The 25,410-nt window shown below is 38.8% G+C and overlaps 2 protein-coding genes across 2 annotated transcripts; both read left to right on the top strand.

The window, feature by feature from the left end:
* The first annotated feature begins 1,409 nt into the window (after positions 1-1,409).
* SPON2 (spondin 2) lies at positions 1,410-10,119 on the top strand. The gene is made up of 6 exons (XM_006267647.4): positions 1,410-1,584; positions 2,313-2,538; positions 2,860-3,083; positions 3,389-3,580; positions 4,938-5,106; positions 8,988-10,119. Exons 2-6 carry the CDS (start codon positions 2,316-2,318, stop codon positions 9,164-9,166), a joined length of 987 nt encoding a protein of 328 aa, XP_006267709.1. The 5' UTR covers positions 1,410-1,584; positions 2,313-2,315; the 3' UTR covers positions 9,167-10,119.
* A 2,331-nt stretch (positions 10,120-12,450) lies between these two features.
* LOC102566616 (transmembrane emp24 domain-containing protein 11) lies at positions 12,451-24,082 on the top strand. Its single transcript, XM_006267648.3, has 5 exons — positions 12,451-17,243; positions 17,556-17,656; positions 18,463-18,588; positions 20,093-20,239; positions 22,741-24,082. Exons 1-5 carry the CDS (start codon positions 17,114-17,116, stop codon positions 22,888-22,890), a joined length of 654 nt encoding a protein of 217 aa, XP_006267710.1. The 5' UTR covers positions 12,451-17,113; the 3' UTR covers positions 22,891-24,082.
* Positions 24,083-25,410: the final 1,328 nt, after the last annotated feature.

The following is a 25,410-nucleotide window of genomic DNA, read 5'->3' as shown; positions in this document are numbered from 1 at the left end:
TAAATGGTAGCTGGAAGCTTTCCCATTGGTGTCTGCAGTTCTCATGTGGAAGTTTCCTCTGAGACGCTTGCCATCAATGGTAAGCCTACATGTGAAGGAAGAGAGTTGTGTGATGCATTTATCATTCCCAAATGGACTTCGTGATAAACTGAAAAAAATGTTCACATGTGTTAACTTTTCATCAAAGTCCATCCACATGGTAGCATCTATATTCCTGGAGAGCAGCCAAAGTTGCTACAAGAGGGTGGAGGAAAGTGAATGGGCATGCACATAGCACGCTAGAGTCCAGTGATATTCCTTAAATCTATCCAGATAGATCTTTTTTCCTAGCGTGCCCTCTTCTGTGGATTTTCTGTGGGAGGGACAGCCTGTCCTTTGTTTAGGAGCACCATTAAGTCAAAGCTTGCTGTCTTCCAGCTCTTCCTGGAATGTAGATGCAGAGCACAACATGTGTCTTTATAGTGGTTGGGGAGGTTACGACCATAAAATTGCTTACTTCTTCCTCTTACTATAACATTACATTCACGATCAGTGAAAATGCTTGGGTAGAAAATCCCAGAATCTAAATAGGAGGGACTCTTCACAAGACATTCTTCATGTTGTATTCTTGACTCTTGAACTCCCTTTCTTGATCAGCCACACGAGGTTTTGTTAACTTTACTGACATGCCACAAAGCCGTCTTTCCCTATGGGCATTTGGAAAGGTTGTGGGAAAAGAATTAAAATGCACCACAATATATCTGTTCACAAAAAAATATGAAAAAAAAATACTTCTAGTGATGCGAATATATCTACTTTACTACAAAATACATTTAACTCTATTAAAAAGATTTTACCTACCATTTTTACTCTGAAGAGCAAAGAGCTAAAAAAAATCTCAGTTTCCAAAACCCACTATTTCCAAATAAACCACAAAGTTACAGAGCCCTTTCATTATACAGTGTACAGGACTGTAGAATGCAAACACATACACTGTACTGTTTAAAATTAATTCATATTTCTCGGAGACACGATCTGGGTGAGTGTGTGTGACTTCCTATTTTTACTTTCTTTCTCTTGACTTCCTTAGCTGCTTCTACCTTCTTAGTTGAAAATGCACATATGCTGTATAACAGTGAGAGATCTCTCTAAATGTTTGGAGGCAGCATCTGTCAGACAATAAAACTTACAAGAAAACATGCTTTTCATTCAAAGCAGATCCACCAAAGCTACTTCAGTGTTGGAACCCATTTATTTGTGTTGCTTAAAGGCATTAATAAGACCAAAGTACAGTTACCACAAAACTTGGTAATAAGCTAAGGTACTTCTAAAAAGCACGCTTTGCCTACTTGGCATCACAGTTTCCTAAAAAGAGCCTGAACCAACTGGCATACAGAGACTCCGACAGTGCATCCAAAAACTGTAAGCAAGAGTATGACATGCGTTTTTTTAAATTGGAAAGTCTAAATGTTACAATAATTGTTGGACCAAAGGGACCCTCTTCAGGCATAAATAGCAAGACTCCTACTGTCCTCTTGCAGAACAGCTCAGCTGCCAGCAAAAGCAGGTGCTCTTATCCTATCAGTGCTCCAGAGGAAATATTTAGTGAGTATTCACAACTCTTTTAATAAATGAATGTATTATACAGCTATTAGTGTTTCAAATATGTTCACAAATTTTTCTCAAAGGACAAAAGCATGTAAAAGCAAGTTTTAAAAGTTATTATTTTAAGCAACTGCTTGAGTTTAACAGTCTGATGCAAGAGTATTTGCAATGACTATGTTAATTTTCAAATGTTTTTTGTACAAAATGTGACAGCAAAGCAATTAATTAAGTTTGAAAAGTATTTGACTTTAAATGTTGTGCCATGAAGCAGAATTTTTAGAACACAAATTTAAAATAAATCATGTCTCTTGGCAAAGTCACATGCAATTTAATCTTTAAAAGAATAAATATACCATTAATGTTTTCCACAGAAACATTTGCTAGTCTAATTAATTCAAGATGTGATTCTAATAAGATTTTAAAAGAAAATAAGAAACAGATTTCTTCAAATGTATTACCGTGAACAAGTTCGACTTATTTTTATTTTTTCCCATTAGAAACACTTGTAGGAGGTAGAATTACAGATTTGTAGCATACTGTATGGAAACTTCAAATCTGGAAATTTTATAATAATGTTCTTGGGAGCAATAAGTTTTTTAATGTTTTAGATGTGTATTTTGTTTTTTGCTCAAAACCTATGCTGTCTTAAATTTCATTGGTTATAGTTACTCGGTTTTGAATCTATAGTGACTAATAAGGCTAACATATTTCTTCTTTCCATGTGTAAGGAAATGGAAAAGCTGATGCTTGTCTACAGCTCCTGTAAAGTTATCTGGACACTGCTTTTAACAATTCTGGGCTGTGCCAGCTGTCTGCCTGTGGGTGATGAGTCTATTTGCACAGCAGAGGAGCTTGCTAAATACAGCGTAGTCTTTACAGGGAAATGGAGTCAGACTGCTTTCCCTAAGCAGTATCCCCTGTATAGGCCTCCAGCCCAGTGGTCATCAGTGCTAGGTAAGTAAAAATAGACATTGAATTTTTGTTCATATTTTCTTTTAATAAAGGATAAGTAAGAACTAAAGCAGCTTTAGAAATAAAACATAATTTACAGGACTTGCCGTATCCAGAACGCTTACAAAAATCTACAGCTGTTTCCAGTTGACTTCTGTTTCCAATTGGCTACAGCCGAAGTAAACAGTAATAGGTTAAATATTTTAGCATATTCTGAATGTTGATACGCATATTGTTCCACCTCAGAATAAAAACAGAAAAACTGCAGGAATTAAGACAATCTAAAGCAGACTTTTACAGTGCACAATGTATTCCCTTCATTAGGTGTCACCCATAGTTCTGACTACAACATGTGGAAAAAGAATGAATATGCCAGCAATGGCATACGTGATTTTGCTGAAAAAGGTGAAGCATGGGTTTTAATGAAGGAAATAGAGGAAGCTGGGGAAAGAATCCAAAGTGTACATGGGATCTTCTCCGCTCCTGCTGTTTCTACTGGTACAGGAGAAACATCTACTGAATTAGAAGTTCATTCAAGGCATCAGTTAGTAAGTGTTTTACATTTTCATTTTAAGGGGCTCTGACTGGTTTATTTTCTACCAGTGACAGGCAAAATGCCAAATACACAAGAAAGCCAAAGACTTGCTAATAGAATCCACCAGTTTAAGGAACTCTAAGCAAATTCAATACTAAAAAAACTCACTGGCATATTTCCTTTTAGAAACGCTAAAAAAAAGTATGATCCTAAACACTGTCACCTAAGGGGTCAATTCTGAGACTCCCAGGCTTGACGACACAAGGACAAGACATGCTTTGTCAGTTTTTTTAATTAAGTTTTTATTTTAATCTATAGGTTTCATTTGTTGTACGAATTGTGCCAAGCCCTGATTGGTTTGTGGGGATAGACAGTCTAAATCTATGTGAAGGAAATCGGTGGAAAGAAGAAGTATCAGTAGATCTTTTTCCATATGATGCTGGAACCGACAGTGGCTTCACATTTTCCTCACCAAATTTTGCCACTATTCCCCAGGACACTGTTACAGAGGTAAGTTCATATCTGTTGCTTCTATATGCTGAATTATGCCCTACCAAAATGATATATGATTTCTTTTCTTAAAGTAAAACTTGTCTTGGAATTGCAGGATATACATTTTTTCTTGAATAAATTATTTCAGTATTTGGGAATTCTGGGGCTGTATTTGGACTTGTGACATAGGTAGCAACTCCATGGTGATATCACTTAGCATTTGTTTTGCAAAGCCATTTCATTAAATTAATTTTTGTATCTGGGATCATAATACATTTGTACACTCATTTTTAAATAATTGCTGTAGAACAAATAAATGTTTAATGGTGTTGAGGTGAGCTTGTTGTTGTGATGGTCTAGGAAATATGAGAAGCAAAAATTCTTGTGGGTGATCCCTTATACCGGATGAACTGCATAGTCCTATACATAATATTTAATTGGTTTTCATGCTTTCATAAAATAAAGCAGGGAAGACCCAGTGTACTCGTTGTGCTAGACACTTATCTGTGGTAGGGAATCTCAGTTTGGGAAAGGAAGGACAGCTTTGCTCAAGCATTTCTCTGCTGCTACTGACCTCTTCTTTTTTCACCTCTTCTTAGCCTACTCTACACACCATCTACTTCATACTACTCTCTTCAGGAAGCATTTTAATGGTAGGGAGGAACAGTAGCTCAACCCCACACCGTAAAATGGTCAGCACCCAAACAACAACTTCACAGTCCTGGATCAAAGTAGTATTAGTGGCAGCAGGAAAATGGGCACAGAACCGGAAATGCAGCTCTTCAGACTTCCTGTATAGAAGTTCCCCATCAGGCATAGCACCACCCACCATTTCCAGTTGATAGTCTTGTACTCCCCTGGTCTCTTCCTTCAACCTCTGCCTCCCTCCTTTACAAGTGCCACTGTTTCTTGGGTAATGCCAATCCTTCAGTCCTTTCCACAAGGGACTAGGGCAGGGGTTGGCATTGTTTTTGTGCAGTGCCAAAAACACCTGCAGCTTCCATTTGTAAGATGTTGGCATGCCAGGGACGGGTGGCTGGGGAACTGCAAGGGGCTTGATCTTTGTTGTGCCAGCGCAGCCCATGCCCCCTTCCTTGCCATCTGCTCCGAGGCGCATGTGTCAAGCAAAATGCTTTTGCATGCCACCCTCTGGCACTCATGCCAGGGGTTGCCTACTCCTGGACTAGGAGATTATGTTAATGATAAGAAATTAGCTGGTTTGTGAGTTTGGAGTACATAAGGGCTGAATACCCCTGAATGAATGTTACTCGCCAAGAAGTATTAATAAGACATGAAAATTAGTTTTAAAATTCTCTTCTTCCTAATAACATGGTAACACTATTTCTCTAAACTTCTTTTTTTTTTAATTTCATAGATCACTTGTTCCTCTCCAAGTCATCCAGCAAACTCGTTTTATTATCCCAAGTTAAAAAATTTGCCACCGATTGCTCGTGTAACCCTGGTGAAACTTAAGAAAAATCAACGGGGTGTTCCTGTTTCTAAACTGAATAGAAAAGGCAATGAAATAGATGATTCAGTCTCAGGTAAGTGGATAGTATTTGGATAAGTTAGGTGCTTTTGTCCCCATTCACTATGAAGCAAGGAAAGAAACAAACCTGCAGAAAATGCATGCAACTGGGAAGGCCATTTGATAGAGAAACACAAATTAGCAAAATATTCTATCTCCTCATAGTGGCAACTCTTTCTCTTACATATAGGATTGTGACATGGAAATGGGTTGAAACCAAAGAAGAGACATTCCATACTTTTCTCTGTAATCCTTTTCTGTGTGACAGCACTTACTATTCCTATGATTTCTGGGTCTGCTAGAACTTATCCCTGTATATATCAGCAATAATTCCTATGAAGTAAATAGCAATGCACCAGCATAACATTAGAATAAGCACCATAAGAACTGGGCCATTTATGACAGGAAACAGAGACTACATCTGAGAATGAGAAAGAAGTTACTATCAGAAGAGGGTGCCTGAAAAAAGTGGAGGAAGAGACTATTCATGTCCACAGGTTTGAATTAGGTCCATAGCACAGCTGATTCAAACTAGAAAATGTATACAGAGCTGCCAGGCATATGTTGAAGAAGGGATACTCTGTCAGAATTGCAACTCCCCAAATCCTGTGCAGATTTTAAAACACATGCTCCTTAGTTTTTACATGAGAATGGCACAAAGGAACTGTCATGCCTGTTTTCATCTTGTTAAGAAACCATATTGGTAATGATGTGAAATAAAAGACAAAGTTCATCTAACCGACTGGGACATAATTATGATGGCAGCTGACATCTACAGAACAAGATACTTGATAAAAAATGTCAGACTTTTACTGAAATGCTCAAATGGAGCCAAGTTTTAATTCCAAACAAACTTGTCCCACCCCAGGACTGACTGTCAGTAAGAGCTAGTGCTAATGTAAAAAAAGTTTAGATCATGGTATCAAGTCTGTTTTATAGACAACTTTCAAGGCTCAAAATCGCTCTCTGAACAGAAGAAAATGGGCAGATGGCAAAGTACCCTTGCCAGTATACTGTACACACCTGTGTGGTGACTTTCGGAACGGATCACAAGGAGGGACAGTTATGAGTAAGAGAAGGACTTCAGGGCATAAAACTGAACGGGGAAGAACAGTGGGCTATGCCCCTGAGCTTCCATGTAGCAGCAGCCGTGTTTTAAACACATATCAATTTCTTCAGACTCAAATTAAGGATTTAATTCTCCCAGCTCTGTGCTAGGAGCTTAGACTACGATGTGAGCTACTCAAAAAGTCACCCTCTTCACAGTTAAGTAACGGATGGCAAATATGTATGAATAGATTTGTACCTGAGTTAGAATATTCTGTTAAATGTATTATGATTAGTAAACAGGAGCTGATCATGTGCCATTCTACCAGAGTGGCACAAACATTTGGAGTTGTTGGTTGTAGCCGTGTTGGTCTGAGGACATAGGCAGACAAGGTTCTTTGGGTAGATGTGATATCTTTTTTATTAGACCAACTAAATAATTGGAAAAATTGTTCTTTGCAAGCTTTCTGGCACAAACAGCCTGCTTCAGGTGTAGATTCTCTCTATGCCTGACGGTCGTTTGTGCCCAAAAGCCTGCAAAGAACAATTTTTTCAGTTGTTTAGTTGGTCTAATAAAAGATATCACATCTATCCAAAGAAGCTTGTCTACAAACATTTGGAGTAATCCCCATTTCCTGTAACATTTGAGAGAGAATTACTTATTTTTTCCTCAACTCAGGAAGGGTGCTTTCATGATTAGGGATAGGCTTAAAGAACATGCTTAAAGGCTTTCTGAATTGGGGCCTTTTTATTCATCTTTGGGAGAAATGCATGATGTATGGTACCTTTGCTCTTGTGGCTCAGCTCTCTACCCTAAAATATATTGGTTGATTCTATCCCAAGTAGGAAGCCATCTACTAAAGGGTTCTTAAAAAAATATTTATTTCATATAATTTCCCTCATAAATATGAAACAATTGCTAGACTAGCATTCTAAATTAAGCTTCTGAATTAACACGCTTAACCAGCCCACCAAGTATTCCAGAATTGGGCGTCTGTTTTGGATGCTTTAAATCAGGGGTGGCTAACCTGTGTCATGACACAAGTAGTAAGGGCAGCCTCTCTGTGTGGCACATGACAGATCAGAAAGGAGACAGGCAGTGCAGTGGCAGAGAGGGCAGAAAGCAAAGCAACAAATCTGGTAGGGAGCAGAAAGCAGAGCAGCAGACTGGGCATGAGAAGGGGATCAGAGTGGCACTTGGAGAGGGTGCCGGGCTAATTTGTGGCATGCCTGCCAGAAAGGTTGGCCCCCACTTTTTAAAATAGTACCAGACTTCACCTGGTTATATAATACATTTTCAATACACATAATGCAGAAGGAAGGGCAGGGTAGCTCCTTAGGGACTTTGCAAGTCCATTCATAGCATCTGATGAGGAAGGTCATGTATTTCTGAACCAACTGGTTTTGAAGGTATCACCCTGCTCTACCTTTTGCCTGGTTTCAGACCAACATAGCTAACTACCTCTTAATGCATGTAACGAGATAGTTAATGTTTAGCCAAAATGCATGCATATGGTTTGTTTGTTTTTATTAAAAATAATGTGTTGAGCCTCCTAAAATGTGAACAGGACCAGAGACGATGTAAAATTAGAGCAGCACATATTCCATTTAAGCAATCCTTTGTAAGCACAACATTTATTGGATGTTACTAGTCAGATGTGCCCAGTTTATCAGCCACTAACGTCTCCAATGTAAGAAACTGATTCCTGGTATAAAAGGAAAAATTTAATTGCCACAAGTGAAATCATGCCCTTATCCTCTTCAGGACTATGGAGATCCATGATTAGGGTAGACCATGGTGCACCGCCACTGTGAGGAGGAGCTTTAGAAAAGCAGCATTTTATTCAAGACAGCCACACAGTCATCACACCATAAAGCTGTTCAACTGCCCATGAATTCCCTCTACCAGCCATTTGTCCCCTGACATCCCATAGAAGTCTTCAGTACACAGTACAGCTCTGTAGGCAGTTTGCTTAGGCGAGGTGCCTCAAAGCTATGTTTTCATCCACTCTGTCAGGGAATGGGTTGCTGCATTTTTCTTTGCAGTATTTATAATGTAGTTATAAGTTATCAAAATTATTTTACAGAGTTTCTTATTCATTTGGTTGCAGTTAATTAAAAATGCATTAAAAAGCTTTTAGTCTTAAAAAGCTTTTAGTTATAAAGTATATTTTATTAACAACGGGAAGTGTTTGTATATACAAGACTCTTTACCTCTTCCTTGTAAAAAATAAATTCAGGAAGATTTAGCCAAAATAAAATTTTCTTTATTCATGAAGAATGGAAAAGCAGTTCAATAGAAGTTGATATGAAAACTATAGGAAGACTATTCAGGCAACGAACAGTGCCAAATAGTATAAAAGAACTAGATATGAACTTTAATCCTGGTAAGCCAAGGAAAGGCAAATAAGTTGTGAACATGACAGTAAAATGCAGTGCTGTTTTCAGAGTATGCTCATTTTAAGCTTGCTATTCTAAGGCAGGGATATTTAAAATTTTCAATTAAATAAGTATAATACTATATCCAGTGCAGTACCTCAAACAACCTCTAGACTGGAATAATCATATCTGCATATTCAGGAGCCAAAACAGATGCTTTTTATTTACTAGACAACATATGGCTTTTATTAAAGGAATGTAAAATTCAAATCATTTTAGTTCTGTATATATAAGTAGTTCATTATTAATAACATCTGCAATATAACCAATAGTAAGTTTTTAATGTATCAGAACAAACACTGGCCTTATTTTTGTATAAGAAAGGAAAATTTGATAATAATTTCATGTTTGGCAGCTGTTTGTCTTAAGCACACATTTTATCAACTCATATCTTTATTGGTTATGTTCCAGAAACACCACTGGATTGTGAGGTTTCTCTGTGGTCTTCCTGGGGTCTTTGCAGAGGTCGTTGTGGAAAGCCAGGGACAAAAATCAGAACTCGTTTCATACTTCTTCAACCAGCCAATAATGGAAGTCCCTGTCCAAACTTGGATGAAGCAGCAGAATGTGAACCAGAAAATTGTGTCTGAAATCTCCTTTCCAATGGAATTAAAAAAACCCAAACAGATAATACTTTAGATAATTTAAATGTAGGATAGATTTAGCTGAATGTATACTACATCTCAGTGAATATTCCTCATAATTCAGGTATGTTCTACTATTTTACTGAAAAGGTTTCTTAGACTGAATGATGTATTCTTTTGTTTGAAATTAAGACTTTTTTTAGATTCCAACATTTTAGTATGTCAACTGTACTCTATCATTTACAGACCAAAAAAAGAAAAAAAAATCCTTCCTATAAATACTGTGTAAATTCTTGCAGTACCCTCTAGTGGCGGAAAGGAAGATTTTTGAACATATTACATGAAGTTCACTTATGTCAAAAAAATCTTTTGAAAAGAAAATGTAAAATAACACAATCTCTCTTTTAAATATTAGGATTTTTAATTGTTTATTTATACCTATAATGCTAATTATGTTGCTTTAAATTATGTTTTATTATAATTTATTGGCATTTATGTTGACTTCTTTGTAATCATGTTTATTTTAGCACACTCCTTCAGAAAACTCTTGTATAAATCAGAGTAACCAGATGATGTAGTATGGTTTGGGTAATTGTGTCATCTTATACATGGAGAGCAGGAAGTTTTGTTTTTTGGGGTGTTTTTGTTTGTTTTGTTGTTTTTGATGCCTAAAAAACCATTCAGCCATAAAAGCTTAATTGTGAATACTGATGGAGAACCTGTTACAAACCTTGGGGAGGGGAAACGAACATTATAGATGTGTTTTTTAAATAAAGCAAAATTGTATTATGCCTGACATTGCAAAACATAATATTCCAGGAACTGTTCTAGACAGCAAGTTTAATTATTCAGTTACCTAAATGGTTGTAAAAAAAAAAAAGACAGAACTGGTCTTTGTTTTATAGTGTTTGTTTATAAAATTGGAAAAGCATTTTGAACTATAAAAGTTCAGAAGATAACTTTTCTGTGAGTTGTGTGTTTTCACATCCACTATACACTACAGGTGCAGGTAACAAAGAAATAGTCTTGGGTAGGGTGCATTTCTTCTGAAACATGACAGCTATAAAAACCATTATTGTGCACCAAGGGGGGCTCATGGCTTTCTTTTTATCAGTAGAAACTTTTAAGTTTTATACTTTTATAAGACTCAGAAGGATCCTGGTAAGTCCTGAAAATAGGATAAATATATAAAACAATTTCTAACCATTTTTCTAGCCGTCTCATATTCTTCAGATTCTAACATGCCTCCTTACTGTTCTCTTCCCATTTCACTTATTGTCACATCTATTTTTCCAAGCTCTTTGTGTCTATATTTTTATTATTTCACCTTCTCTTACACACACTTATTTTAGAAAAAATAATCTTGTGTATTAGCTTTTTCCATGTTCTGTGCTTAGTTCATCTGCCCTCCTTTCCCATTCTTTTCATTATCTATTTATAGTAGCTTTTCCTTATTTTCTGTTTTCTTTTCTTTTTGATCCAGTTATGTAGGTATTTACACAATATCACCTCCATTATTATGGCATCAAAAAATCTTGAACATTTATTGAAGCAACTACATGAAGTATACTTTTTGCTTCTCTGTATCCTGATTCTTTCCATCTTCTACTCCCTTAATTTTCATTTCCTGTTACCCCATCTCACTGAGCCATCCTGTTCCAAGAAATTGCTGTATTACTGCAAGGGCAGATGTTGCTTCCCATATGACCCCCTAATGCTGGCCAGGACTGGGTCTAGAATTTTGACTCCTCCACAGGTCAAAGGCTAGACCCAATAAAAGAGTTAAGTACCTAGATGGAACTGAGATGCAAGTCCAAACTATGATCTGATCTGGCTAATCCTGTTTGATTGTAACTCCACTTAACTCTAGTGTTCTGTTTCTGTGCATGACCAGAACTACCCTCAGACAATATCCAAAGAAAAGAACTTTGGTACCTAAAAGATAGATGATGTAATGGCTAGATTTTTAGGGGTCAGGTCTTTGGAGAGATATCAGAACCCTGCATTAAGCATCTAATATCCCTATACAATGTATGGGTTCCTTAAAACGGTATCCAGACATCTTGCATCCTAAGGGGGAAGCCACTCAGAGCTAACCAACAGGAGATGTTTCAGACAGGGAGGTGTCTGAAATCTGTCCCTTTCTGGAGTTAGGCACCTAATACAGAGCTTCAGTGTGGGGCTGCTGTTCATTCTGGAATGCATCAAGCCTAGGCAAACCTGAGGCTGGATAGATTTAAAGACCTGGACTAGATCATTTAAAACTAGATCATTTAACACAACTTTTTTGGCCACTCTGATCTTCTTCCCCAGCCCAATCAGCTGTTCTGCTTTCTGCTTCTTGCCCCATGCATATGACATGCCACACACCACACACAGAGGTTGCCTGTGCCACTTATAGCACTCATGCTGCTGGTTGGTCTCCCCTGTTTTAAAACATTGGAGATAGTGGCACCACTCATCCAGGAAATAGGAGATCAGGATTAAATTCTGTCCTCAGTATAAGGAGGGTTAAAACATATATCTCCCACCAATCTGGAAAGGGTGTTAAGCACCAGGCTATAGACATTTTTTCACTTAGGTACTCTCCACAACGCTGTTGAAGCTGTATCACTGCATATAAAAGCATGCAAGATTCAATAGGCCAGAGAGAGGAAGTCAAGACGGAATATGACTACATTGTTGCTGGGTGTTAAGGAATTTTACCTGAGTGGAAGGAAGGCCTCGGTTCTGTTCCCAAGACTTGGTTTATGTTTTTCACATTATATAGCCCGTTGTTGTCTACTGGTTGAAATGCTTCATTGGGTGGTGCAGGATATTGGTTTAAACACCCCAGGCTGAGAGAAAAATTGAATCTAGGTCTCTTGTTCCTTGAACAGGAGGCAGGATTTTAGAAACACCATTTTCTGATCATTTCCTATTGGCTAGCTCTAGGTTACTGCCTGCTCAGCATGCTGACTCTTCAATACCTTGGATCATAGGTATCAAAAAGACTGACAAAATTTCTGGAATGAAGACTTATGGTGGAAAACTTTGGTTCTCTGGCACAACTAGGCTTCATACAAGAAAGATAAAGCTTGTGTGCACAGAAAACAGAAGTTTCTTTATGGCTGGCCCAAGTCTGTGGAATGAACTTGTGTAAGAACTAAAGACTATCACAGACCTCACCACTTCCCATTCTAAACACAAAGTGAATTTCTTTGACCTTGACTTCTTATATAAACCTATAACAGTGAGTGTATATATACACATTTTAAAACCCCAAACTGAACACTCTTCTATGTGCATGTCTCCTTCTAGGGAAAGGAGGAGAAAAGATACATGAAATAGTTGTTTGACGTGTTGCTTATTGCATTACAGGCAAGCAAGCACATACAGGCTACAGTTATGAGCACAGGATAAGAATCTATAGAAATGAATTGACAAGACAATTGGCCCTCAAAACAAAGAACTTTCCTTTATGCCAGACATGAAAATGCTGAACAAACAGAAGATGCCTGGAATACTTAGGAATAGAAAAAGTCCAACATTTTTTCCCAGCCTACCTAGAGAAGCCTTGCTGTCACTTCATTTGTGAATAGTAAAGTCTACTCCAGAATTTAATGGGAATCATTCAGCTGATTTCATTGGGCGGTGGATGGGGCTCTGTGATATTTTCTTCATTCACTCATGTGGTAGCATGCCAATATTCTTAATTTCTCTGGAAAAAATTAAATTCCTTGGAATTATTCTATATAGCAGATGGAAAGTCTTACTTTCCTGGAAAATAGGCATTTTTAGTCCCTTGAAGTAATGTTGATATCACACAAATACTGTGCAAAGATACCTGGGCTTGGAAGAAGCTAGTTCAGTTGCCGGAAGCTCTGCTACCGTGTTGCTGTCCCTGAGGAAACTAGCTGAGCTGAACAGCAGTGTACAGTAATCTAAAGAACCTAAATTGGTTCTTTCTGTATATAGCTTAATTGTAATTTTATATACCAGTAACACTGACTGGTGTGAATATTGCACACTACATTCTGGTCATGGTAGCATTCTTATTGGTGACTGAAGCATCTTTACTAAATTAATTTTTAAAACCTCACACATTGGGATTGTTTGGCTTCCCAGAGGGTTACCAAAATCACACAAGTAACTTTCAAAAGTCACAAGGACGTAGCAAAGCATACAAACTCAGAAAACATGTACTCCACAGTTGTTGGTCCTATTGTTGATCTGTAACACAAACAGATTTTTTCCTTCTAAATTCTAAAATTCTTGGTCCCTTTATTTATGTAGCAACATAAGCTCTGTTTATGTAACCCGGGTTTACCAGAGTGTGTACTCCCCTCTCCAACAGAAGGGGAGGGTCAGCAGGGCATACATGCTGGAGATGGAAACTGCAGCTTACTCATAGCTTCCCCTTACCGGTGTCTCTGTAGAGGAAGACCAGGTCACAATATCTTAACTATGTACATGGCTTATTCAGGTGCAGAATAAAAGGGGAGGGAATAGAATAAACTGAATAGGTGATAAAGATAAATATTTACATATAATATATTCAAGTCAGCAAATAACAAAACAGCAGTCCCTAAGACTCATGAAAGATACCTCACCCATGGATCCCCAGAGGGAAAGTATGTCCCAACAATTGATGGGTAAGCACCCCAAAATATAAAGCACAATAAACAGTTAATAAACGTTCCAAAATATAAGATGCAGCAAGCAATTAATAAACACTCCAAAATCCCAAATACCGCCCCCCACACCCCCTTCTAGAGGAGTCTCTCTCTCTCTCTAGCATAAACCCCCTCTGATGGGGCTATCCACTGTGTCCCTGTGTCCCTCCCTGGTGGGAAACCCCTTGCCCAAGAACTCACGCTTCCCAGCGAGTAGGGTCCAGCAAGGGTTCCCGGTGTTTTGTCCACAGCTAAGCAAGTGGCTCCTGTGCGGGCCGGGAGCGGTCCGAGGCTTTCGGGGGCGCGCAGAGGGCTGTGGCCAGCAGCCCTGACACGTGGGTCGGGGAAAGCAGGCACGACGAACTAGAATTAGGCACGGACACGTAGCGGTTGATTAAAGATTATTTTACTTACACCGTAGATGGTCACGGTGCAGGCAGAAGAAAACTTTGCTTAAGTTGCAGTTACAAAACTTGTACAAACAAGACCCGTAGAAAACTCGAGCCTCTTGAAATAACTCGGGCAGAGCTCTGGATACACACACACAAAGCTTGTTAGGCTCCGTGGACTGAGTGTGCAGGGAAGGGGTTCGTCGAGGGATAGCGTTTCGGTGACGGGGAGAGGCTAGAGGTTGATCAGGCCTCTATATCCTTCTTGCTGGGTTCGTTAGGCTCCGCAGCGCTTAGAGTTCTTCACGAGATGGATGTGAAGTCCTCCTCCTCCAACATGGGTGGAAACCGCTCAAGCGTCTTATATGGCTAGCAGGCCAATCACTAGCCGCCACGTGGGAATAATTTAGAAACAGTCAATAGTGGGACACAAATTTGCATGCGAGTGGCGGGAACTCCTTTGCACCGGGGTTTTCTCCATGCAACTGAGAATTGCACCATGCAAAGAAAGCTCCTCGTGGCGGGAAATAATTCTGCAGTGCCGAAGCACACACAAAATCATACCCTTGGGTTATGACAGCTCCTACAGTGGGTGCTCTGTCTCAGTCCCCGCATTGGGTGCATGGCTTGTTCACACATCTGGATAGCTTGGCCTTCTCAGCAGGCTGCCTCATGCATGCCCAGGGCTGGGGCTCCAGTACAGGCCTACCGCACTGTGGAGCCTGTGCAGCCCACAGGCCCTCGCACCTGGCAGCAGGGAATGTGGCCTGAATTGCCCCTGCCCTTTCCAAGGGCCCTTGGCCTGACAGCGGCTCACCATGCAGCAGCGTCTGCACCAGTGCTGGCCTCATGCTGGGGTTGGAAACCCAAGCCACCTCGAGCAGCTCCCAAGGTCCAGGTCCCTCTCAGACCCTCTGTTTAGTGATGCCTGCACCATTCAGCCTTGTGCCTGCATTGGAGACCTGAACCACCTCGAGTGGCTCCCAAGGTCCCAGTCCCTAGAAGACCCTCTGTGCAGTGATGCCTGCCAGCTCACTGTGCTGTCTCATGATGATGGTTTGGGGACGCAGCTGCCTGCCACTTCTGTCCAACAGTGGAGTCTTTTGGCTCTTCAGGGTAACTGGAAACACCTCCTGGGTAGCTCTTTCCCAGCTCTTCCTCAGCCCCGGCTTTTTCTTTCTTCTCCATCCTCCTCATTTCCTCTGCATGCTGTGCACTCAGCTCCTTATATATCCTTTTGGGGCTCTGCCCCAAGATTGAAGACTGGCCAATCAGGGGGAGGTGAAGCACAGTCTTCAATTAGGTCCGCTCCTTGCCTTGCCCCAATGTAGTGGCAGGGCAGAGTCCTCCCAATGCTCCTCCCCTGCTGGTCTCTGATTGGTGGGTTTGCCCCACCAATTGCTTTGGCAATCTCTAAGCCCAAGGAACCGGGCAAAGATAGGCAAGCCCACCACATTTATATTAACTGATGGTATATTTATGAGGCAACCAGAATATAATCATGACAGCATGGACCAAAATATAACTATATGAAAATATATAGTTCCTTGGGTTGTATGATAGTTACTTTTTTAGAGGATAAAATATACATTATCAGAAACAGTTCAAATATTATTAGGAAAAATGTCTTCTATATATCTTTCTATTAATGTTTAAATATTTTAGTATTTCAGGTTATTTTATTTTTTTGTTTCCCCTTTGTACTGTATTGTATTGCAGTTTCCCCTTTGTATTCCCTTTAGTCCTTTTAAATTAGTGTTTTTCTCAACAGTTCTAGACTCAAGGTACCACTTGTTAGACTCAAGGCACCCTGGAGAAAATGCCACCTCTTAGTTTCCATTCATTTTTTTACTATGGAAAAATAATGCAGCAATTCTACTATTGCAAAGAACTCAGAAAAACCACAACAGGTCAGAATGTTATTGATAATATGGATATCTATTTGAAATCTCTGGGTTTATCTTGTGAATCGTGTGTAGGTGCCTGCACACCTGTCAGTGCTAATACTGCACAGAACCAACCCTTCAAAAGATTTTACAGCATCAAGGGTGCTGTGGTACCCCAGTTGACAATCACTGCATGTGTCTATATGTTCATTAATGTGCTTTTGCTACTGAGCATTAAATTTAGTACCTCTAATGTGAGGTACTAACCAAATACGCGTTATGCTACTCTAATGCTCAGTAGTGAAAGCACTTGCTTTTTAAGTGATGCTTAATGCTCAGTAGCCTAATTTTACTGTTCATTAGTGCATTAGCACGGTTTTTGCTGTAACACACTAATGCACAGTAAAATAGGCTACTGCACATTGAAGCACATGTGTAGCTTCAAACCCACTGTTCTCAATAGTTGATATTGTTTATGTATATTTAACTCTCAAAGCATTTCATATACCTAGTACTTCTGAGCTGGCTTAAGAATAACAAGATATAAACTGGCCGTGAGCAAATATAGGCTAGAAAGTAGCTTTCTATTTAATCAGAGAAGACTCTGAAACAGTCTTTCAGTGAGAATAGCAAGGGCAAAAAGAGTTAACTAAGGGTTAAGCTGGAACTTGACAAGTTTATGAAAGGATGATATGATGTAGTCACCTGTAATAAGGAGATCCCAAGAGATCTCTTCCAATCTTTTATTCTTGTATTCCTGCAAAATAATATGTTTGATGCTTTCATGCTAGGAAAGACTTTACAAATAATCTCTCTCTTGTTATCACATTCTGTAGAACATGCTGCAGTTATTTATATATGTGTAACTACCAGCTGTCTTTTCTCACATTCTTCCTGCCCTCCCCTCTCCCTCCCCACAAAAAAAAACCCCATCACACTGATTAGACACCAAACAAGGAAGGGGCTATAATCACTTGCAACTAATTCTTTCCAAAAGAAGAACAATTAGAGTATATCAAAATCATGAAGAACCAACTGATAGGATTTCTTTTTTGCTTCTGGATTGCTCTTTCACAGCCTTTTTATTTTCACTCTGGGGAAAGAGAGGAGAAATGTATAATAGAAGACATTCCAAGTGAAACCTTGGTAATTGGTGGGTAGATGTTGCTATCTAATTATCAATTTGCTTAAAACTTAAAATATTTACCTATGATTTTCTAATACATATACCTGCTATGAAACACTGTGAATTAGAAGATGGAAAGGAGGGCACCAAAAAGTATATCCCTTTTTATTCTGCAACATTATGCATTGAACTGGAAAGATTGTAATTAGGTGTATGAAATGTCATAATTAATTTTGTTTTGCATGTACATAGTAACTTGGTTTGAAATAAAAAACATAAAGCTACATAGTAGACTAATATTTGTACTTAACAGATTTGTATCTATTGTCTACCACACAGGGAGTTACATGGTACAAAAATGGGATATAAATGAACAAACATTTCTTGAATCTGCTCCTGGCTTGGGAATGTATGTGACCATCACAACTCCTACTGAGGAGGTAAAAGTGTTACTTATGAAAGGTTTTACAGATTTTTGTACTGACCCTTGGTGCTTCAAACTTCTACTATCAAAAAGAAACGGACAATATTAAAAAACAGTCTAAAATTAAGGCTTCCAAACCCTTAAGCAGTTTGAATAGTTTGGTGTTCAAAAGGGCTAGGTATATATTGGTTGTCAGTAAAAATGATAGCAGCAACAGGTTATACAAGAGTTTGCAATCAAATATTTTATTTATGTACCTAACTATGGATATAGAAGCCTGATTTTTAAATCTTGGATTAATCTGTTTACATTACTGTTGGATTTGGAAAAAACTTGTCTTCATACAATATTCAAAACCTGTTGAGAAAACATTTTAGAATAAAAGATTGCACATTGACTACTGAAGCCACATAGCAAAGTAAGGAGCTGTATTTGGAAAAATAATGATTATCCAAAATTAGTCCCTCCCTCCAAAAGCAAGTTAAGTAAGATGCAGCCAGCAGCAATTCACAGCAATTACCTGCATTGCCACTGAGTGCTCTGTGTTTTTGAAAGTGAAGCCATTTATTGATATGCCTAAATAAGGCCTTAGAAACCAAACTTTTAACGTGTTTTTGAAAATTACAGCCTTAATGCACTGTACTGTACATGGGTTTTCTACCTTCAGCTTAGATATAGGTTATTCTGCTTTTCCTTCTCTGAATCACATCTGAAATTCAGGTTAACCCAATGTCTTCAGAAGCTTAAATAAAATAAAATTCTTTATACTGCTGTCCATAAGACAAAAATGAATACCAAATTTGCTTAATACTTACATTATAGGTATTGCTGTCAAAACTGTATGGACCACAGGGAAGATTCTCCTTTACATCCCATATATCTGGAGAGCATAGTATTTGTTTGCAGTCTAACTCCACAAGGCTTATTTCCTTTGGTGGAAGTAAACTGGTAAGCAAACAGCTTAAATGTTTTATTTCATGATAACATTTATATCAACTAAACTGCCAGGTTTGAAATAACTGTGGGACAACTGTGCATATAGTGCAGAACTGTTGGAGCACAATTAATTGCAAGAGTGAAGGGATTATGGAAATATGTCACTGAATTCATATGTTCAGTATTAACCTCAGATCTGGCAAGCAGTTCCACACAAGTAAACCTTTTAATCTTCTGAATTCAAGGTCTCCTCCCACAACCTCACACAGAACATCCTGCATTATTTTTACTGTACTCACTCACTGCTTATACCTAAAATAATCTGGTTTTAATGGCATACCTTGAAGGTGGCAGATGACTCTTTATCCAATACATGCTGTTTCTTAGGGTATGAACAAGATAAAGTGAGAATTAACATGATGAAAGACTTTCTTTTCATTTTCAAGGAGTCATGCCACAGCTAATTTAAAACTGGTACTAATACTAGTACAGCACTTTGAATATTTAATACTTCAAGGCCCTGATCCATAGGATGAACAACCCATTTGATAAAAATAGTCATATGGGGAAGGATTAGTTAACACAAATGCTGTTGCAAAACATTACTTATCTATTAGTAGGGGTCTACTTAATTTGCAGTTTGACATGCAATTTTTGTGGCTTGGTCATGGCACAAAGAACTGATTTCTGAGACATTTCCTAGCAGCCCCACCCCTCACCACTAATTGTCAGAGAGGCATATACTGTATAATGTTTGAAAATTCCATGGCAAGTAAATTATATCATATAATTTATCATAGTATTATAAATCTATAAATTACATTTCAATATAAATGTAAATAGATTCTAAACATAATCTATTATGGGAGGCAGAGGGGTGCATCTCTGACAACATGGGATGGCAGAGAGCCCTCCTCACCTCTGCTGCCAGTGGCTGCAGCAACATGCACACACACTCCCATTGCCGCTTGTGTGGTGGTACACTGTCGTTACTGCCCCGGTGCCCCAGTTGTGCCGCTTTGGGGCCAAAGGCAAGTTCGGGGACATGGTGAGTGTGTGTGTACACTTGCACATGCAATAGGGTGGGAGGGGTGTTGATGCTATACAGACAGCAAGCAGGGCAGGCACACAGATGACTTGTCAGTTCTTAGCCATGCTCCTGTTCACCAGCCCTCTTGCTGCAGGTGAGACCTGTGCATGTTACAGAGGATTTTAAGTCCAAGCATGCAACTTCTGGCAACATGTGCTAACTTTAACAACAACTTTACATTCCTTAAAGTTAGCACTTGCTAACTGGAAGGTGTAAGAACATGTGAATACTTAATTTAAAGATGTATCACTTGAATTTTAAATGCTAGGTCTGATTCTCTTTTTAGTAAGCACACTTATATATAAGTAAAAATATGATTTTAGAGGGAAGTTTACATTTTTTTCCCTCATTTTGTTTGTTAAGAACTTTCTAAAATGTGAAGATTATAAATCAATGGAATAATAGTGTTTTTAATTGTGTTCATAGCGTATCCATTTGGACATTAGAGTTGGAGAGCATCTTATTGATGAAGTCATTGCTCAAGCCAAGGACAAAGTTAATGAAGCTAACTTTAGAGTTGAACATCTAATTGAGCAAATTCATCACATATCCAAAGAACAAAACTATCAGAGGGTATGTATATTCCCTAACAGAAATAAGACAGAAAAATGCAGATAAGAATCTGGATTTATGTTATATGACATACTATTGGTATTTTTTACAAATGTATTGTTTAATGTAAAAACCAAATTACATTAAAACACTATTAATTCTTAGCCAAATTGGTCCTATTATTTACAGCACGAATTAAAATTTAAGATATGTATTAATAACTGCTGGTCAAACACTCTGAAGCTGTAAAGTAAAATACAGTATGAAAGCTCTGAATTAATAATTAATTCTCCACGCCAGAGGTGAATTTGTTTTGGAAAGAAAGAGCAAAATCCTTCCATCTGCTTCTACTTTTTACCTCAAAGAACCCAACAGATCCTTGCATTATTTTCAGACAAACAAGATTAAACATTTAGAATATAGGATTAAACATATGAAATAAGATTGAACATCCCAGAGCATGGGATGGTGATGTATCATCCTAAGCAGAAATCAAGGAAGGGATGGTTTGCCTCACAGTCATTTCTCCCCTCCTCATCTCCTTCTCTCTGGTGACTATGGGCAGATCTAGGATTTTGAAAAATGGGGTTTGACACCTGTATTTTTCTGCAGTTAATGAGAAACCAGAAGATTTCCTAATATGCAGTGGCCCAGAACTATATTATTCAGTTTAAGATCAAAGCAAAACTAAATATAACACTATTATATAGTGTTCACTAATTCACTAGATTATAAATTAGGTTTAACAAAGCACTACAAACTAGGCAGAAATAATAAAAAAGTATGTTTTATTAATCCTGTAGTCATTAAGTGTACACCTCTTATTCTGATTCATAATACAAAATCTAGTGCATCCAGTACATACAGCACTTCACTTTTACTCACTTCTACACCCGAGTTAATGTACACCTGAGCTAAAATTACCACACCTGAGTTTAGGTTTTTAACTAGAACTAAAAACAGTCTGCAGAGCTTTGAAACAGGAAAGAGAGATTACCAGGAATGGCTAACAGACAGCGAAATTGTAGAAGAAAAAATAGCTTGATTAATGGAACATCCAGACCATTAAAGAGGAGAAAGGATTGTTAACATCTGTGAAGAGAGATTACCAGGAATTAGGTAGATTATAAAGAGTCATGAAGTCAGTTGACCTGCTTTACCACTGCCTGAGTAGAAATGCCACTCCGCCTCCTAGGAAGTTGGCTTTAACGTTTGGGTGGATCAGGAATCAAAGAGTGGGGGGCAGGCATAATTGTGCCACTGCAGCCCTCTGGATCCTGTGGTGGCAGTTGATTTCCCCACTCAGTCTACTCAATGCTTATGCCCACTCTGTGTCTTCTGCACCCCTTTGCTCACAAAGGGGGGGGTACCAAGGAAGGGCAGCTGTTTTTCATTGCTTATGTCTGGGTTGTGATGGGAGCCACTTACCTATGTGATGTAAAAATACTTTAAAAATCTAGCTATAAATATATAATACAAGTTGCAATGTTTATAAAGCTAATTTGAGAATCCAGTGGCTGCCAGGCTGCAGTCAGCTCTCAGTAGTAGCAGCTGTTATTTTTGCACTCATTACCCCATGTCAGAACCTGGGCTGCTGCCCTGGTTACCCCCACTCCTCCCCATTACTCTACTGCATAAGTCCCAATGCTGAAAACACAGGTTTGAGTAACTTCACATACATGAACTTTTGTAGAATCAGAGTGTATATGCATCTATCAAAAGAACACATCCCTCAGAGAGAGATTGCAATGTAGGAATGCATTCTATATTTATTGAAGTCTTTGTGCCTACAACACGTATAACTTGTTAAATTGAATAGGACTGGACTTTTATAGTTTGTTCTGATTTGTCCTCCTAGAAAAATGCTTTAAGATATAGCAGAAAGTAAGTAAGGAAGCCCAATAAAATATTTAGAACTTGATCCTGATGACATTCATGCAGATTATGGGCTCTGCAATAATGAGAGTGCAGGGCATATGTAAGATACTTCAATCTGGTACCTGCAAAAGGTCCAGGTCATACAAAGCTGCTGGGTGTGAAATTCCAGGAGAGAAAAGGGATAGAGGCTTAGGTATTTAAGGGTATAGTTGAACAAACACATTAGCATGGATCAAAAGGGATAGGGACCTAACATACAGTACTGCCAGCTGTTATAACTGTTTGTGCTCCTGTTCTTATCCTGCAATAACTAAAAACTGCACTGTAAGCTGAAGAAGAGCAATGTTGTGCCCCAAAGCTTGTCTAATATCTCTTCCATCTATTCAGTTGGTCCAATAAAAAATATTAACAAAATGTTATCATAAAAATATTAACAAAATGTTATCATGGCTACTCCAACTCTACTCCAACTAAACTATGGTAACTACCAATTTCTCAGGTTAAAAAAAAAGAAGGTAAATGAATGAAACATTGTATAAGACTTGCTTATTTTCTCTAGCCTATGGGGAGAGAATACATAGGTATAAGTATGAAGTACGTATATTATTTTAAAAGATAATATGCATTTTCTCTGTTCTCAACAGCAACGTGAAGAATACTTTCGACTGACAAGTGAACAAACCAACAGCAATATTCTGTGGTGGGCTTTTGTACAGACATTAATCCTTATCTTGGTTGGCATTTGGCAAATCAAATGTCTTAAAGATTTCTTTATAGCTAAAAAGCTTGTTTAAAATAAATATAAGAAACAGTCCCACATCTACATTATACAACACACAGGGGAAAATAGCTAAATTAATCAAACACTAAATAAAAAAAACCATGCAGATATCTGATATTTTTATACCTTCATTTTTACAATATTTCACGGTGTGTAAGTCAGGTTTTGAAGGTCAATTTTTGTGTATGAAAAATCAAACTCAACTTATACACCATTCTGACACTGTTTGCAGTGGATGCGGCCACGCCAGCCAAGTGCTGAGTCTGGCCCCATCCCCTGTGAACATTGATGAGCACAGTGTTGCTCACAGGGGACAGGGAAGGGGACGGGGACAGGGCTGGGTTCAGTACTCAACTGGAGTAGCCCTATCCCCTGCAAGCAGTGCTGCCAGTCCAGCACCAAGCCTGTCCCTGTCCCCATCCCCTGTGAATGGCACTGAGCTCGGCGCTACTTACAGGGGTTGGGGAAGAAGGCAGAGATGGGAATGGCGATAGGGATGGGCTCAGCTGGGCTCAGCTGGTGTGGCCCCATCCTTTGTGAGCGGCACTGGCAGCACTACTCGCAGGGGATGGGGCTGCAGCAGCTGAGCCTGGCCCCAAGTTGTATACCACGCCTATGAAAATCTTTACCTTTCCAATTGGAAAGCTGTGGGTCAACCTATACACCATGTCACCTGATATACCGTGAAATATGGTACATAAAGAGCTGATATTAAACAATTTTCTGATTGGCAAAATCACATTCTCTGATAAGAAAAACAGTAAAATAAAACTTAGTAAGTGGATAAACTGTCCGTGGTCAGGGGAAGAATTAGCAATATACAGGCAGTCCTCGACTTACGTCGTTCTGACTTGTGGCGATCTGCACTTGCAATGCGCTGACATTTATGCCCACATTATTACTTATGGCTCTGGATCCTCATGCTTACGGCACTGTACGTCAGTCTGCTTCTTCATGTGCTCCAGCATGCTCCTACTTCCATAAGTTTCTGGTATTCTTCTAAGTTGTATTCTTTGATCTATTCTGATGTGCTTAGTGCTTGGTGATTAGTGCTTAGTGCTTAGTTATATTCAGTCTGCTTCCTGATGTGCTTAGTGCTTAGTTATATACAGTATTCAGTATTTCAGTATATTCAGTATCCAGTCCACCCTGGTGAAGGTGTTCCTTCACCTTCTGATTAAATAAAATTAAATAGTTGATTTAAATATGGTGTTTATGGTCATTTCTGTAAAAAGTTGGGCATCGGCCCTTGGTCAGGAACATAACCCTCTATTATAACATCGTTTCTATGGGAAAATCAGATTTGACTTGCATCGATTTGATTTACAGCATCTTTTCCAAGAACGTAACCCGCTGTAAGTGCAAGGACTGCCTGTAATCTTCTTAAACTTCACTCATTCCCTCCTATTCCCTTCTCTTGCTCTGCCACCAAACTCACAAAAGAATCTTGTGTCTACCTTCCCATTTACTTGGGCAAAATCACAATCTTGGTTCCCCCTCTACCCTCTCAGAACTTGGGTCACAAAGTGCATCTGTTTGACTTCAAAGGTCCATGTGCCTGTCCCATTCTCCTTCCATGCATTCCCAGAACTGCTGCAACCTGAGCAGATTAGCAAGTAAACCCAACTAGATGGAAGGATCTAGAAACAGGCCCAAGTAACCTGATCTGGTGGTGTGCTCTGCCAAATGGATATATGCAGGATTAGGCACCTCACAAACATTTGGTCACTTTCTTTCAAAATAAAACAGGCAGTAGTGTTAGCATTGGTGCCCACCTTTATATAAAACCCTGGTAAATTAGTGCATTTATCCACCATTCAGTAGATCTTGATTTAACTCCATCCTCAGGAAGTTATAACTTCTATTTCTTGCTTCCCAGGAGAATGTTATAGACTTTTGAATGGGGTACCCACAATCAGTCCTGTGGAAGGTGTCCTCTATGCAACAAAGAATGAAGATTCACTGGGCGAGAGAAAGGGATAGAGCATGCTTCTGCAATTTAGCAGTTAGGGACCCCAGGGAAAGGGAACAGTAGAGAGCATGGCTCTGTACCTTAGCAATTAGGGAATCCATGTGAAAGGGGGAGTTCAGAGTTCTGGTTCCTGCTTCCAAGGCTATTTGTGTATTTAATCAAATGATTGCTTAACATAAGGTATGGGTCCCTTGGGGTAGGCAGATAGGCACCAGAACCCATGATTATAGACCCCTATCTTTTCATAAGAAAAGAGTGATCTTGGGTTAATAATATGATTAGGTGTTCTGCCAAAAGGCTGTTGTTGGATGCTTTATAGATGCATGTAATAATTATGATAAAAATCAATGATGGTTACAGAGTACTGCATAGCAGTTATTACTGAGCTTTTGCGAGTAGCTCAAAACAATGAAAGAGTTCATCTTACCAAATGTAATTTAATAAAGGTCATTACTAAAGGCCGTGTTTTGATAAACGCACTTATGAAATTATATGACCCTTCTATGAGGAAAAATATTACTCAGTTTCAGCAATCTGGCCCCTAAAAATTAGTCATTCATT

The sequence above is a fragment of the Alligator mississippiensis genome, chromosome 2 (assembly GCF_030867095.1).
Source record: "Alligator mississippiensis isolate rAllMis1 chromosome 2, rAllMis1, whole genome shotgun sequence".
NCBI classification, from domain to species: domain Eukaryota; kingdom Metazoa; phylum Chordata; order Crocodylia; family Alligatoridae; genus Alligator; species Alligator mississippiensis.
This window is presented reverse-complemented; position numbering and strand designations above follow the sequence as displayed.

Coding starts and splice junctions, on each gene's coding strand:
- SPON2 (XM_006267647.4), top strand. CDS start 2,316: ATGGAAAAGCTGATGCTTGTCTACAGCTCCTGTAAAGTTATCTGGACA. Junction 2,539..2,859: donor CCAGTGGTCATCAGTGCTAG/GTAAGTAAAAAT, acceptor TCCCTTCATTAG/GTGTCACCCATAGTTCTGAC. Junction 5,107..8,987: donor AATAGATGATTCAGTCTCAG/GTAAGTGGATAG, acceptor GTTATGTTCCAG/AAACACCACTGGATTGTGAG.
- LOC102566616 (XM_006267648.3), top strand. CDS start 17,114: ATGAAGAACCAACTGATAGGATTTCTTTTTTGCTTCTGGATTGCTCTT. Junction 18,589..20,092: donor CCTTTGGTGGAAGTAAACTG/GTAAGCAAACAG, acceptor TTGTGTTCATAG/CGTATCCATTTGGACATTAG. Junction 20,240..22,740: donor AAGAACAAAACTATCAGAGG/GTATGTATATTC, acceptor TGTTCTCAACAG/CAACGTGAAGAATACTTTCG.